The following is a 13,428-nucleotide window of genomic DNA, read 5'->3' on the forward strand; positions in this document are numbered from 1 at the left end:
AGAGTTCTTTGCCCTCTGTGGGTTATTGAAGCCCTGCCTCTGTTATTCCAGAGCCAATATTTTACTGTAATGCATTAATGTGGCAATAAGCCACAAGGCGGCGGGCCAATACCGCCCCTGGTAAGGAAGCCCCGGTGGCATTACCGTGGGCGGTATTGGCCCGCCGTCGAGGGGCTTATAGACATTAGTACCCAGGCCGTTAGACCGGGGTACTAATAGCATTTTTTTCTGTTCCGAAACCCTGCTGATCAAAAATCGAATAAAATGCTCGTCGGGAAAGGGGGAACATAGTCCGTTTTCCCGTTCCATGGCGGCCATCGGGAGCGGATGCACTGGGATGTTCCCAGCGTGTTCGCGCCAGAGGAAAGAAAAAAGAAGGTAAGTGGGGTTGGGAGGAGGGTGAGGAGGGGATAGTTTGGAGGGGAGGGAGGTGGAGGGAAAAAAAGCATGCCCGAGTCCCCGGCGGGGGACGAAGGCAGCCTCCAGCCATGGGGAGGTTGCCCTGTTTCGAGCCTCCTCATTGGCTAAGGGGCCGCCACGCCCCCCGGCGGGAACAAAAGGCACGTAAGGGCTTACAAGGGATTCCCGGCCTGGTAATTCCCCGGCGAGGGCCAATCAGAATGCTTGTTGCATTCTGGTTGACCCTCGCCGGCTACGAATGCCCTGTAATGCATTAATGCCTATCTCAAATTTTGAAAACCGCCACTTCTATATGTCATGAATTTAACGTTGAAATGCTGTAACATTTTTTGTGTGTGTGTTGGTTTTTCTTTCAACCAGTGACCAAATACTGCCTATTCTCCGGCATTTCTTGCGGCTCCTCGGACGCATGCGTCAGCAAATCTCAGTGGTGTGATGGCACACCACAGTGTCCTAATGGGGAAGACGAAAGCCAGTGTGGTGAGTAGTAATGGAGGTGCTGCTTAAGTGAACTCAGTTTGGGGTCCCAGATCCAACCTTTTTACTGATGGGAAACGATCACTTTGAACACCTGAGCTCATAAAAGGTCTAACTAGGCATTCCATACCCTTTTTTAGTTTTGGCTATTAGGTGACACTGAAAGTGCTGCCTGTACGACAACACACACTTTAATGCACCGAACAGCAAGATAAACAAGTGAGATGCTTTCTCAACAAGTTTGCAATTAACATACTGAACCAATAAAGACGAAAACAGTTTTCAGATTTTACAGAATAAAAACACATTTAATTTACCGAGATAAAGTTTTTATGTTACCCCCTATTAAATGTCTTTTCCTACTTAACAACCACAGCTCGAAAACCGGAATGTCTATTACTAGTGTGTGGGAATACCCTTCAGACCTCAGGAAGGGTCATTATCACTTGGGATTATGACTCTTCTCCAATGTATGACCCTACGCTTCGCCTCAGATCATAACTTGTGGGTGAGTCATTAACCCTCAATAATGAAGCCCTCCCTCAGTCTGTAAGTCTATATTAACTGGCAAAGGCTACTTGGAAGTCGGATCCACTTGGTGGACCACACATCCATTTCCAAATCCAGCATTCTATTTATTTCAATTTTTATTTAATTTTTAAAAGTGCAGTCCTAGCTTGAGAGCAGCTCTACAGGGTGTAGCCAGCATTTAAGTCGGTATGTGTGTCCATTGGGATTAGTCCTTGGTGGAGTGTTTTTGAAAAAGCAATGTTTTGAGAGATTTCCAAAATTAGAGACTTGTGTGGACATTCCGAGCCGATGCCGAGATCGAGTTCCAGAGGGTGGGTGCGTGACACGAGAAGGATTGTTTGTGGGTCCTTTCTTTGCAAACGATTTGTGATTTGAGACACTGGGTCGATTTGCTGCATGTGGAGGTTGTGCCACCACATATGTGAAGCTTAGCTGCCAGGTACACTGATGTGCGACTGGTGACTGCTTCATAGATGATACATGCAGTCTTGAACAATATCCTGGCCTGAAGTGGGAGCCAATGTACTTTGCAAAGCATGGGGTGATTTGGTCATATTTCTGCCCCCCCCCCTCGTAATAAGACATGCTGCAGCGCGGTCGACTGCTTTTCTGGGAGCCAAGTGGGCTTTGTCAAGAGGACATAGCCCCCACCGATGTGGGAGACCACAGAGGCTTGCACTACGGTCCATAATTCCTGCGGCCAGATTGATTTTGCAAAGGGTGGGGAATTGGAGTCAGGCGGGTTGGGCCTTCTTGGCTATGCGTTTCTGGAAAGACAGACTGCAACCACTGTAAATAAATGCATCCCACAGCACATATCGGAACACTTTCATCCTGCATCTCGTCTCTAGTACTGCTTTGTCTGCTTTGTCCTGATGGCCAACTTAAGGAAGCACATATCCAATCAACTCGCATCTTGGAAGATCCCATGACCTTCGGAAAATCCCTAACAATTTATTTTTCAACAGGTCACAAACTAATTGGTGGTGATAGGCACGCATCCAGGGCTGCCCTAATTGCATCAGTCTCATACACAGGGCTTTAAGTGGGGTAAGAAATCGAGGGGGGGCCCTCATTTGGGGGCGTGGCTTGTGGGGGGCATGGCCTAAAACGTACGCAAATCGTAAGGTATGCACACACATATATATGCATGTTATATATCTGTGTGCGTACCTTACTATGGTTTGTGTACTTTGCAAGCCATCTTTTCTAAACATAGAAATATCTATTTCTATGTTTAGAAAAGATGGCTTGCAAAGTACACAAACCATAGTAAGGTACGCACACAGATATATAACATGCATATATATGTGTGTGTGCATACCTTACGGTTTGCCTACTTTTCAGGCCATTTTTTTTTTAAACATTTCGGTTTTTATAAAAGATGGCTTTGAAAGTACACAATTCAAGCCATCTTTTATAAAGCTTTGACTACGGACAAAATTGTCCGTCGGCAAAGCTTTATAAAAGATGGCTTGAATTGTGTACTTTTCAAGCCATCTTTCATAAACCTCGAAAAATGTCGAGGAATCCCCAGGTTCGCCGAGGGTTAAAGACGCCTCGGCGACCTGGGGAAACAAAGGGACAGTAACTGCCTCTGGTGACCCCTCGCGCGAGAGGTCACCAGAGGCAGTTACTATGACTTACAGAAGTGGCAGCCAGGCACAGCATCGCTGTGGTTGGCTGCCACTTCTGTCAGATCGCCTGACTTCATGGCAGGCGCATCTCCCGTCGCGGCTGCCGCCGCGACGGGATAATGCATCCCGCCAATGTTGCGTGCAGTGGAAGGGGGGGCCCCGGCAGGGCCCATACACCTCCACAGTGGTTTTGAGACACCATACCGCCCCCTGATCCCCATGGCACCAACACGATCAATCCCAAGACTGGGCACAAGAATTGCCCATGCACCCTCCGCAGCAGCCACAGGACAGGAATATTACTCTCAATGCTTGTCCAACCTGGGCCAAGGACCATGATAACATGAGAGAGATTGCATACACACTCTAGAGGGCAGTCGCAATCTGGTTGGTCCCACCTTAATATCTTCATTTTTAGACACCAGACTAAGTGATCTCATCTAGTGTGCATGTCACTGTAACTTCCAGCTTGGTGGCCATCATGCCCATCCGACCCTCACCACGGGGAGAGAACATTAAGAAACCCTTCACAAGTACTAGGTAACCTAGGAAGAGCCCAGGAAATATGAAACACCCAAACTACCACCCTCCCCGTTATCATCATAAGAGTTTAACTAACTTTAGTTTATATTTAATTTTTATTTGTCTTACAAAGAGTTCTATTACAACAGATGTAGTGGAACAATGAAGAGTGTTTGAAATGGAAGGGGTTCAGGACAGAGAAAAGACATCCTCTGTGAAAGTCTATTATCTGTGGATAGTAAGAAGAGCGCAAAGAGCAAACCGGGAACTATCATTTGAGTCTAGAAGTGAGAAAGCAAGGTCCAAAATTAAAAGATATTCCATTGCACCATGCAAATGGCCTTGCAATAAACCTATGGTTTGATTGGTAGTCACAGCAATTTAGCAAGAAAAGGAGAGGTGTAGTTAGGTTAAAATGAGGCACGCTGCAGAGCTCTGAATTGCCATAGCCACTTCAGACTGAAGGCGGGAAAACCAAGATCCCTGGCCCATTTGAGCATCAGTTACCAGCCATGTTTCTTTTGCCGAACAAAGGTTCTGTTCTGCCAACCGTCCATGTATCAGCGTTGGTCCTTGGGAAGGGCCGTTTAAAACATTGCTTGCAACAGGCCTTTTGTTGGGACACCAGAAATTATTTTACAAGCATGTTTCCACTAAACGAGATCAGCAAAAGGCAGGGAAACTAGTTTTGCTGTTTCAACAAAAGGCATGTTTTGCAGAATGCAAACCACTGATAAGGGTTTTCCCATAGCTGAGGAGAGTATAAAACAGATAAAAGGGGAAATACATATGTGGCAGAACAAACAGTGTCTGCTCGCTCCTCAAGAAGCCGTCTGCCGATCCTACCTGCCTGGCAAACTATCGCCCAAACTCCATTGCCCCTTTCCTGGGCAAACACTTGCAATAGCTGGCCAAATCCCAGCTTACTCTCCACACTGAATCTGTTGGTTGTCTCCATGACCATCAGGCTGCCTTCAGAGCTGTCAGAGGCACGGAAACTGCTCGCCTGAACACCCATGAAGATCTGCTCTCTAACCTTGATTCCTGCATTCCTTCTGTCCTCATCCTCCTCGATCTTTCCTTTGCTTTTGACATGGTCTACCATGCCATCCTGATCAATGGACTCCGTGAGAACCTGGGCATCACGGATCAGGCCCTGGAGTGGCTCATCTCCTTCACCTTGGACCGCCCCTAAGAGGTCCAACTTGGTCCCTTTCTTTCCGCCACCTGTCTCTCTACCTGTGGCGTTCTCCAGGACTCCATCCTCTCACCCTGGTTTTTCAACCTCTACTTGGCCCCTTTGGCTCACCTGATCTCTACCTATCCCTCTAACTTTCAGTGTTATGCAGAGTACACTCAGATTTCCTTCAGGCTCCCCTCAGCCTCCTCTCCTCTCTCGCTCATTCCTGACAGTCTATAAGCGATTCTGGATTGGCGCTCCTCCAATGATCTCTACCTTAATGCCAGTAAGATGGAGGTCCTTCTCATTGGGACCCCTCTCCCTGCTTTCCCTCTCTCGCTCTGGCCGCCTGCCTTGGGCCCTATTCCTTTGCCTTCCTGCGAGGCAAAAAACCTTGGTGTCATCTTTGACTCCACTCTCTTTCTCTCCTCACATCTCGGACGTCGCAACGAAGTCCCACTACCAGCTGCACCTCCTCAAAGGGACTCTTCCCTTTCTCACTTTCCCCCAGATGCTCACTGTCTCCAGGGCCCTGTTTCTTTCTAGGCTGGACTAGTGCAACAGCCTCTTTCTCAATCTGCCTTCCTCTACTCTCCACCCTCTGCAACTAATCCAGAACAGGACTGTGAGACTTATCCTTGGCCTCAAGCCCAGGGACCATATTTCTCCAGCCCTGAAATCTCTCCACTGGCTCCCAGTGGCTGCAAGGATCAAGTTCATGACCTTTGCATTGTCCACAAGGCTTTCTGGGGCAGGGGCCCGCACTACATCCAACGCTCTTACAAAATACCTTCCTTCTTGAGCCCTTCGCTCATCTACCTCCAACTCTCTAAGGGTTAGATGCTTATCCAGGCAGGTGCCTCCCTCTGGAATGGCCTCCCTGCTCCTCTCGAACTCGAGCCGGACCACCTGAAGTTCCGGAAGCAGCTCAAAACTTTCCTCTTCTCCTCTGCTTTTTCTCTTTCTCCCCTGCTGACCTACCTGTCTGCTGTACCGACTGGTTGCTTGGCTAGCCTCAGAGTCTCACTGGGTGTCAGGCTCTTTCTTGATCAGTCACCCTTGCACTGCCTCCAGGCCTACCACGCACTTAGGCACTGTAACCCTACAGTCCCTTGTTCTCCTTGCATTACCCAGAGTCCTGCTGCCCTGGCTGCACTTACTCAGGGCATTGCTACCCTGTTTCCCCGCACCTCTCTCTTGCACTTCCCCCCTCCCTTTCCCCTTGCACTTCTCGCACTTGCACAATCTGAATGACGCAAGGCCTAGTAAGATCATTTGTCTTGTCCTTCCTCTGTCTTCCCTCCCTTGTCTTGTCGCGCCTAGAAATACTTGTGTACAGGCGCGTTATCTTCAATATCCCTCCCCACTTCTACTCAGGGTTTTACTCAGAGACAGAATACTACATCGCTCTCTCCTACAAGCTAAGGAAAGCCATCCATCAGCACAGTCCAGTCCTCAGAATGCTACATGACTGATATCCACTTAAGTTCCAATAGTGAGTAGGGTCCTCTAGTCCCCAGGCACTTTAACTGGCTGGAAGTCACCCCTTCCATGATGGGATCCAAGGCACATGTGCTCCTGCGCCGTCTCACCTTAATAGAGGTAGGGTGACAGGTCTCTGCCACCCCTTTACCTGAAGAGGCAGCAGCTGGCTTTCTACCCAATCTTGACAGCAACCGGGCGTTTGTGACCTTGCACACCACCACCCGCACTACCCTGAACTGGCAGCAATATAGTTTATTTTGCCCGACTATCAAAAGGTACCAGGCTGGTTTTGCACATCTGGCTACAACCAGTGTTTCATTTTATAGCTCCTCTTCCAGGTGGAAGTAAGCCGTTCCTCCACAGATGCCAAACGGTCCGGATTTTTCTCAACCGCTCATAGATCTCAGACCTTCGGTTGTGTCTGCACCGAGGCAGTATGGTTTTGTCTCATGGGCAGAAGCAAAGTCCTAACCCAGTTCTCAAAGGCAGATGACTGGCTACCCATCAGAGGTGGCAAAATATGTGCATCCTCCCCCGCCTACCACAGGCAGAAGGATGGCTGCACCCCACCACTCCCAAGCAGAAGAGTGGTTTTTGCCCACCTGTTGTAGGCAAGTTAATTCACACTGCCAACAGCGGGCATCAGACAATTACGCCTGCCCACCACCCTCTAAAGCACGATCACCATTAGTAGTTAGCAGAGTGCTTTCTGCTGCCAATGCCTTGTCTGTTAGACTGGTAGCTTCTCTTTTGCTGATCAACAGTAGATTCTATGTTCTGATCAATAGCAGGTGATAATCAAGCACTCAACAATATGAAAGAGTGGACAGGCACTAAAAAGCACGGATCAACACCGTGCCAAAGCTGTCTGATTGTTGCCTAGAATAGTCTCTGATCCTTGACCATCAGGTTATAATCAGCCTATAACAGGAATAGGCACCCTTTCACTCCCTCCCACCCTGACATAATCATGCTCTAGATTGGGTGCTTGGAAATTCTAAACGCGTGTAGGTGGCCTGTACTCTACTCCCCTATTTCTCGAGGTTGCCTGTATTCTGTGGCCTCTTCCAGCCTTTCAGTGACTGACTCTGTTGGGTTCCATGTAATAATGTCGCCACAAAAATCTCGCCATGCAAAAATATCGCCGAAAAATGGCCGTTTTTTGTGGCGACATTATTGCATGGAACATGCGGGGGACACCCCCGCAACCCCAATTTTTTTACATTTTTTTTTTTGGCCCTGTCCCCATATATATGGTCACCCACATAATATCGCCTCGACCTTTTCCCGGCGATATTAATTACGGCGACCAAATATATGGGGATTTGAGTACCGACTGCAAGCCCGCCTGTGTCGCATCCCACCTTTGCAGATATGTGGTGCCTGTAGCCCGATGCCTGCCATTCCTCTGTAGTCTAATGCCCACCATCCCCATCTCCATTCTGTCCTTCGGGGCTAGGGGTCCATCCACTTAATTGCCCTGTGCCCCATCAACCCACCGCACAGTCACATCCCTGTGCCCTGGACCTGTCGTTGCCTTCACTCCTTTAGCTTTGTCTGAATGATCCTGCTCTCCCACGTCCCTGGATGTATAATTCCCATTTTCCCTCCAAACAAACCTACATTAACAGGATCAATACCATCATTCACGTGGAGCGGGCTGCATCGTACCCCGGACCCTAAACAATAGCTGCATAACGTCTTCCCATGCCTGTGGCAGGGTTCCTCTGCTGAGGGGCTGCACCGACACTGCCCCTAGTACTGCCTGTAATCGCTTGACTGAGACAATGCCCAGGATTGAGTTTTTAGACACCATAAATTGGCATCTTGTCCAGCGCTCTTTGGTTTTGGTCAAGTGTGCTGTTAGTTTAGAGCATATAATAGGACACTGTAGAGTGTGTATTTCTCGCTTGTAGAAACCAAGCATGCAACTACTGTAATGTTGGGGGAGGAGACACATTATTTGTTCTCGAACATGTACTTCAATATCATAATAACCGACCTTATATCCACCTTCTGCTGTTGGACTGTAAACTTTAATCGCATGCATCAAATTGAGAATGCGATCGATTGAATAATTACGCAGTTATCGTTCACTTGCCTGACGTGGCAATAATACTTCAACTTTGTTGCTCTCTAAAAACATCGTGGCCAGGCTCTAACATTCATGAAGCTGTCATGTAGACCGTTGCAGCTCAAATGTCAAGTTGTGCACATTGGAGCCATCGTTGGTGTAGGCATAATATCTCCCAACACATGCAAGAAATATTTACAGTACACACCTGCCTAGAAAATACTGCACAATCAGAAAACTCAGAAATTGACAGACTGTAAGACCATCCTCTGGGGTAAAGACAACTGAAGAAATACTTGTACAAACCATTCCGATTGGAAAGCAACCCAATAAGGGCAGTTTCTAATCATTTATGAGGAGACTGACCCTGGGAAGGAACGAGGGGCAGGGACGGGTGCGGAAACTGTGCACCGCGAGGGAAGAAGATGCACAGGAATAAAGACAATTGAAGAGATGCTTACAAGCAATAGTGCATATTGTGACACGCGGATCTAAGTGATCCGACCGCGGCTGATTTTGCCGCGGTCGGAACATTCTCATGAGAAAGGTGCGAACTACCAAAACTTTGCCCCTTTCTCATGCAAACACACGTACATACTACGGGGGCTGCAGGGGTTTCCCCCTCAATCCCCCGCTCACTATACCGTGAAGTATAGTGAGCGGGGTGTTGTGGGGGACACCCCTGCAGCCCCCGTTTTATTTTGCGGTTGTCCTCTGGGGGTGTCCCCGCAACACCCCGCTCACTACACCACACAGTTTAGTGAGCGGGCTGTTGCGGGGGACACACCCGCAGCCCCCGCAGTTTTTTTTTTTACTTACCTGCAATGCTACCACCAAAGGTTCGAACCTTTGATGTTCGATCCTTTGGTGGTAGCATTTTTAGAACTTTTTGCGGACCTTTATTGTCGGTCAAAAAGTACAATTCCATGACACGCAGGAGCCATAGGAACGCTTGGGGTGTAAGTGGTGGGAGTGAGGAAACTAGGGTGACAGGCAGTGGAGTTTGAAAAGTCCACTTGTTTACCGCAAGGCATAAGGATAAAGAATCAGTCGGGCCACAACCGATAGTCGCGCCACTCCATGCCCTCTTCAGTAAGGGGGAGAGGGGTGCCCCGGAGGGAACTCAGTTGACGTTTGCCCCCTTTCACAGAGTAATGCATTTCACAGTGATCAGTACTGCAGCCAGAGTGGTGGAGAAGTGTATACCTGTTGTGCGCAAAATGTACGTGTTGTGCGAGTTAAAAACAAGGACACCCAAGGAGTCAGGAAACCTCACAACTGAGAGAGCACGGGGAGTGTAAGGCAAAGGAACAGTTCCCCACTCCCCAGGAAGACGCTCGGGGGCCATCTTGAGTGCAAAACAAGATGACACCCGGGGTTGAATGGGCTGAAATGAGCTGCCAATAGAGGCGTCTAATGCCCCAGGGCAAGTCTGGTGATGTGCACAGCTTTCACTTCTAAATTATTTTTGTGCCCCCCTTGTTTCTTTCTTTTCTGTCCTTTTTCACCTATGGTTACTGGCTTTTATGGTTAAAACGTGCTCTGCAGGGAATACTATATTTATCTGTTTATTCTAGTTCTCATGTCTGTGTACATTTATGCATTTCTCTGCCTCTCTACTTTGCTTTTGGATCTGCCTATTATATTACATGGCTGTTGAACGTTTTAGTCCTAACATCTCTTGTGTGTAAACACCTAGAACCTTACATTATTTAGTTGTATATATCCAGCCTCCAAATAATTAGCCAGGCATCTATTGGTAAAACCAAAATGCCCACGATAATGTAATAAAGGTGGTATGCAAAACAAGGCGTTTGACGTTGGGGCCGATAACCTTTTTATGTGGAAAGCATTCCAAGGGAATCCCTTCAATATCTGCATTCTGGCAAAGTCTTTAAGCCTAGGATTACCCAGGCACAATCCACACTTAATCAAAAATTACAAATATTATACCAGGCACAGCATTGCATATTTTGAATTAAGAAAATACCATCCAAGCCTACCTGGAATAGAGTGAACCCAATTCCTGATGCGGGTTTGCGTCTCATTGGGGGTTAGCGGAGTAGTGTATCCTAGTCCAGACACACATAGGTCATCCATTTCAGAAATTGAAGCTAGCAAAATAGAGGGTAGCTCCAGTAACTGTTGTTCGAGTTGGAAAGACCTCCACCCAAAATAAAAATGTGACCATAGTTGACCCGGCAGTTGGGTGAGCAGTGACCTCTGTTGGATATTTGTGTTCTTTTGCTAGATGAATGTAGATTGAAAATCCCACGTAATATTGTTTCCTAAATGTGTATCCCAAAATTTTTGTTTTGCAGCATTATAACATGATCGGAGTAGCTGATTAGATGACACTCTGATGAACTTTAATGTGCCCGTTATCCGCCCTCCTTGGTACCACGTGTTTCCTTGACATTCTCTTCTATGCTTTCTTTTAAAGATCGCATCTAAGTGAAGAGCCACCACACATGTACATGCTTTAAACTATTAAACTAATCTTACCCAACATGTGTCCCCTGTGTCCCTTGCACAAATTGCCTTTGTGCAAATGATTTCTGATCTGATATCCAATTGTTATTTCGATCATTTGTATTGCTGTCTTATACCGATTGTTCTTGATAAATATTAGAGCGGTGCATAGATGGGTAGACAGATCTATTTGTGGCAAGATGGGAAGTCGCGTCATTCCTTTATTTGACCACTGTGTCGCTTGCTTTGCAGTTAGACTGTACGGACCAGAGTTTTTACTTCAAGCCTATTCATCGGAGTCTTCGGGATGGCGGTCCGTGTGTGGGGATGACTGGAATGACAATTATGGAAGAACAGCCTGCAAGGATATAGGATACAGCATGTAAGCCTCATCATGTTCAGCAGGACATGTCCAACACCAAACTTGGTGCCCATGGTTGCTTGCTCTTCTCAGTGAACGCACTTGCACTGCGGCAAGCTAAATGCGTACAGAATGTATTACAAGTGTTATATTTAAGAGTGTCATATTGAACATGGCTACATCTGACAGTGTTTTTTGTTACAGTGCTATATTTAATATTCATAAACCTGGCATCATTGGAGTTTGATGTGCAAGCTTTTCCAATCTGTCCTAATTTGACAGATTATTTTCTCGACCTAAACCCCAAGCAACATGTATAATTCAACCATACCGGGTATCAAATCTGTCATTTAACTCCTCTGTTTCCTGTTTAAAAAAATATATTTTTACCTTCCCAGGCATGTAACTTGCTGTAACAGCGCCTTGAGACCTACGGGCTTAGTGCGCTTTACAAAAGTAAAAATAAATGAATAAATTAGCTTTAGCAAGTAATCCAGCAAAGCCATACATGGTCTTTTATAGTATACCTTTTCATCTCAATCATTTGGGCCACATTGAAGACATGATTTTGGCCCAATGTCTTCACAGTCATCTGTCAATTTAGAAGATGGCCACAACAAGGTAGTTTGCTTGTCATTGGCATCTGTAATCTCACCCGCGGCGCGGTGTGTCCTTTTCTGCAATACTTTCAGTTGTATATTGCGTGCAGTACAATCACTTTCTTTTCTGCTCTATCAAAAACAGAAGGTAGAGTTACTTCAACCAAAGTATTTACTATATGCAATAATTTCTTCTTCTTTGACTGCCTGGACATCTAAAACGAGTTTTATATTGTTTGTATGTGGTATTGGATTAAACTGTGTCGCGCAATAATATCAGAGCTCACCAGGGTGAATTGTTTGTAAATTAAAATGTGCAAACACGTGTTCGCATTCACAAATGTTTCTTTGCATTTGGGAATAAACACAGACATGCAGGATTGTTATTGAGAAAAGAAGGAGCAATTGTTTTCCTTTCCTGGTTGCTCTGGGTTGGTGTTTCGATGGCTGCCATGTTGATGAGTGGCACTGCATATCTGCAGTTCAAAGCTCATTCCAGGTTGCTAAGAGATTTATCACACAATTGGTTGCTATGGGGAGCATTCCACTGTTATAAGAGAGTGATATGTACAGACATCACTCTGATGTACAGTAGTGAACCCGCAGCTCACCACCTCTGTGCACTGTTGTAGTTTTCATAAATAAGTAAAAATGAAACGCTCTAAACCCTGAAGTCCACCAGCTACAAAGATGACATCCTCCCCGCCTCCATTGTTAAGGTCATAACAGGTGAAGTTCTCACACCACTTGTCAATGCCATAGATGCAGCCCCCAAGACACATTCCAAGATGCACTGGAATTGGAGATCATCCCCATGCTGAAGAAACCCACACCTGACCTGGATGACCCGGCCAAATATGCTTGACACAATGACTAACAAGAGCATTGTCACTCACTTAGCCCAATCTCCTACAGGGCAACCAGTCCAGTTTCTGACCATGATGCATCACAGCTATCACCACCATGGAAGTTATGAATGACACTCTACACATCCTGGACAGAGGAACCCCTTGCTTACTCCTTCTATTTGACCCCTCTGCTGTCTTCAGAACTATTTACAAAGAAGACCTTCTTGACATGCTTGTCACGTGCATGGGCTTCAATGGAACTATCCTGCAGTGGTTAACCTCCTACCGCTCCAACAAAGACCATTCGGTCAGACGGACCCCTTATGAATCCCAGCGGCAATCTAAGAACATAGAGTTCCACAAGGCTCCATCCTTCTCCCTACCATGCTTAGCATCTACATGTAGCCTCTGAAGGAACTGCTTGCAAACACCAACATCAAGATGTACCAATACCCAGATGGCACACCGCTTTACCCAGAGATCACTTACTTCAGTGACATCTTTCAATGCAAGCACTACCTGTTCCTCATCCAAGCTTGGATCTCAAGAACCAACCTGAATAAGACCAAATTCCTTTTACTCAATATCCCACCAAGCATGCGCAAGTCTGTAATTAGCTGACAAGGAGCTCAACGGATTCATGCCCCAGTTCCCAGTCAGTGCACAATCTCCCAGCTTTACCATCGACTGTGACCTCTCATTCAAAGCATGCATTGCCAAGAAGACCCAAGTATCATGATACCAACCTGTGCTCCTCCTCAAGGCAAGACTTGTATCCCTGCCCAAAGTTTTAGAACAGGTGCCCAAATCCCGGTTATCTCT

The 13,428-nt window shown here is 46.7% G+C and overlaps 1 protein-coding gene across 4 annotated transcripts in view; it reads left to right on the forward strand.

The window, feature by feature from the left end:
• The window catches only part of TMPRSS2 (transmembrane serine protease 2), a 499,201-nt gene that overhangs the window by 288,196 nt on the left and 197,577 nt on the right, over positions 1–13,428 (forward strand). For all 4 annotated transcript variants that reach the window (XM_069636039.1, XM_069636041.1, XM_069636038.1 and 1 more), the window contains 2 exons: positions 781–900; positions 11,051–11,180. In XM_069636039.1, coding sequence (XP_069492140.1) covers positions 781–900; positions 11,051–11,180 — 250 coding nt within the window. The remainder of the gene's footprint in view (positions 1–780; positions 901–11,050; positions 11,181–13,428) is intronic.

This window comes from Ambystoma mexicanum, chromosome 7p (assembly GCF_040938575.1).
Source record: "Ambystoma mexicanum isolate Mex_15411 chromosome 7p, UKY_AmexF1_1, whole genome shotgun sequence".
NCBI lineage: Eukaryota > Metazoa > Chordata > Amphibia > Caudata > Ambystomatidae > Ambystoma > Ambystoma mexicanum.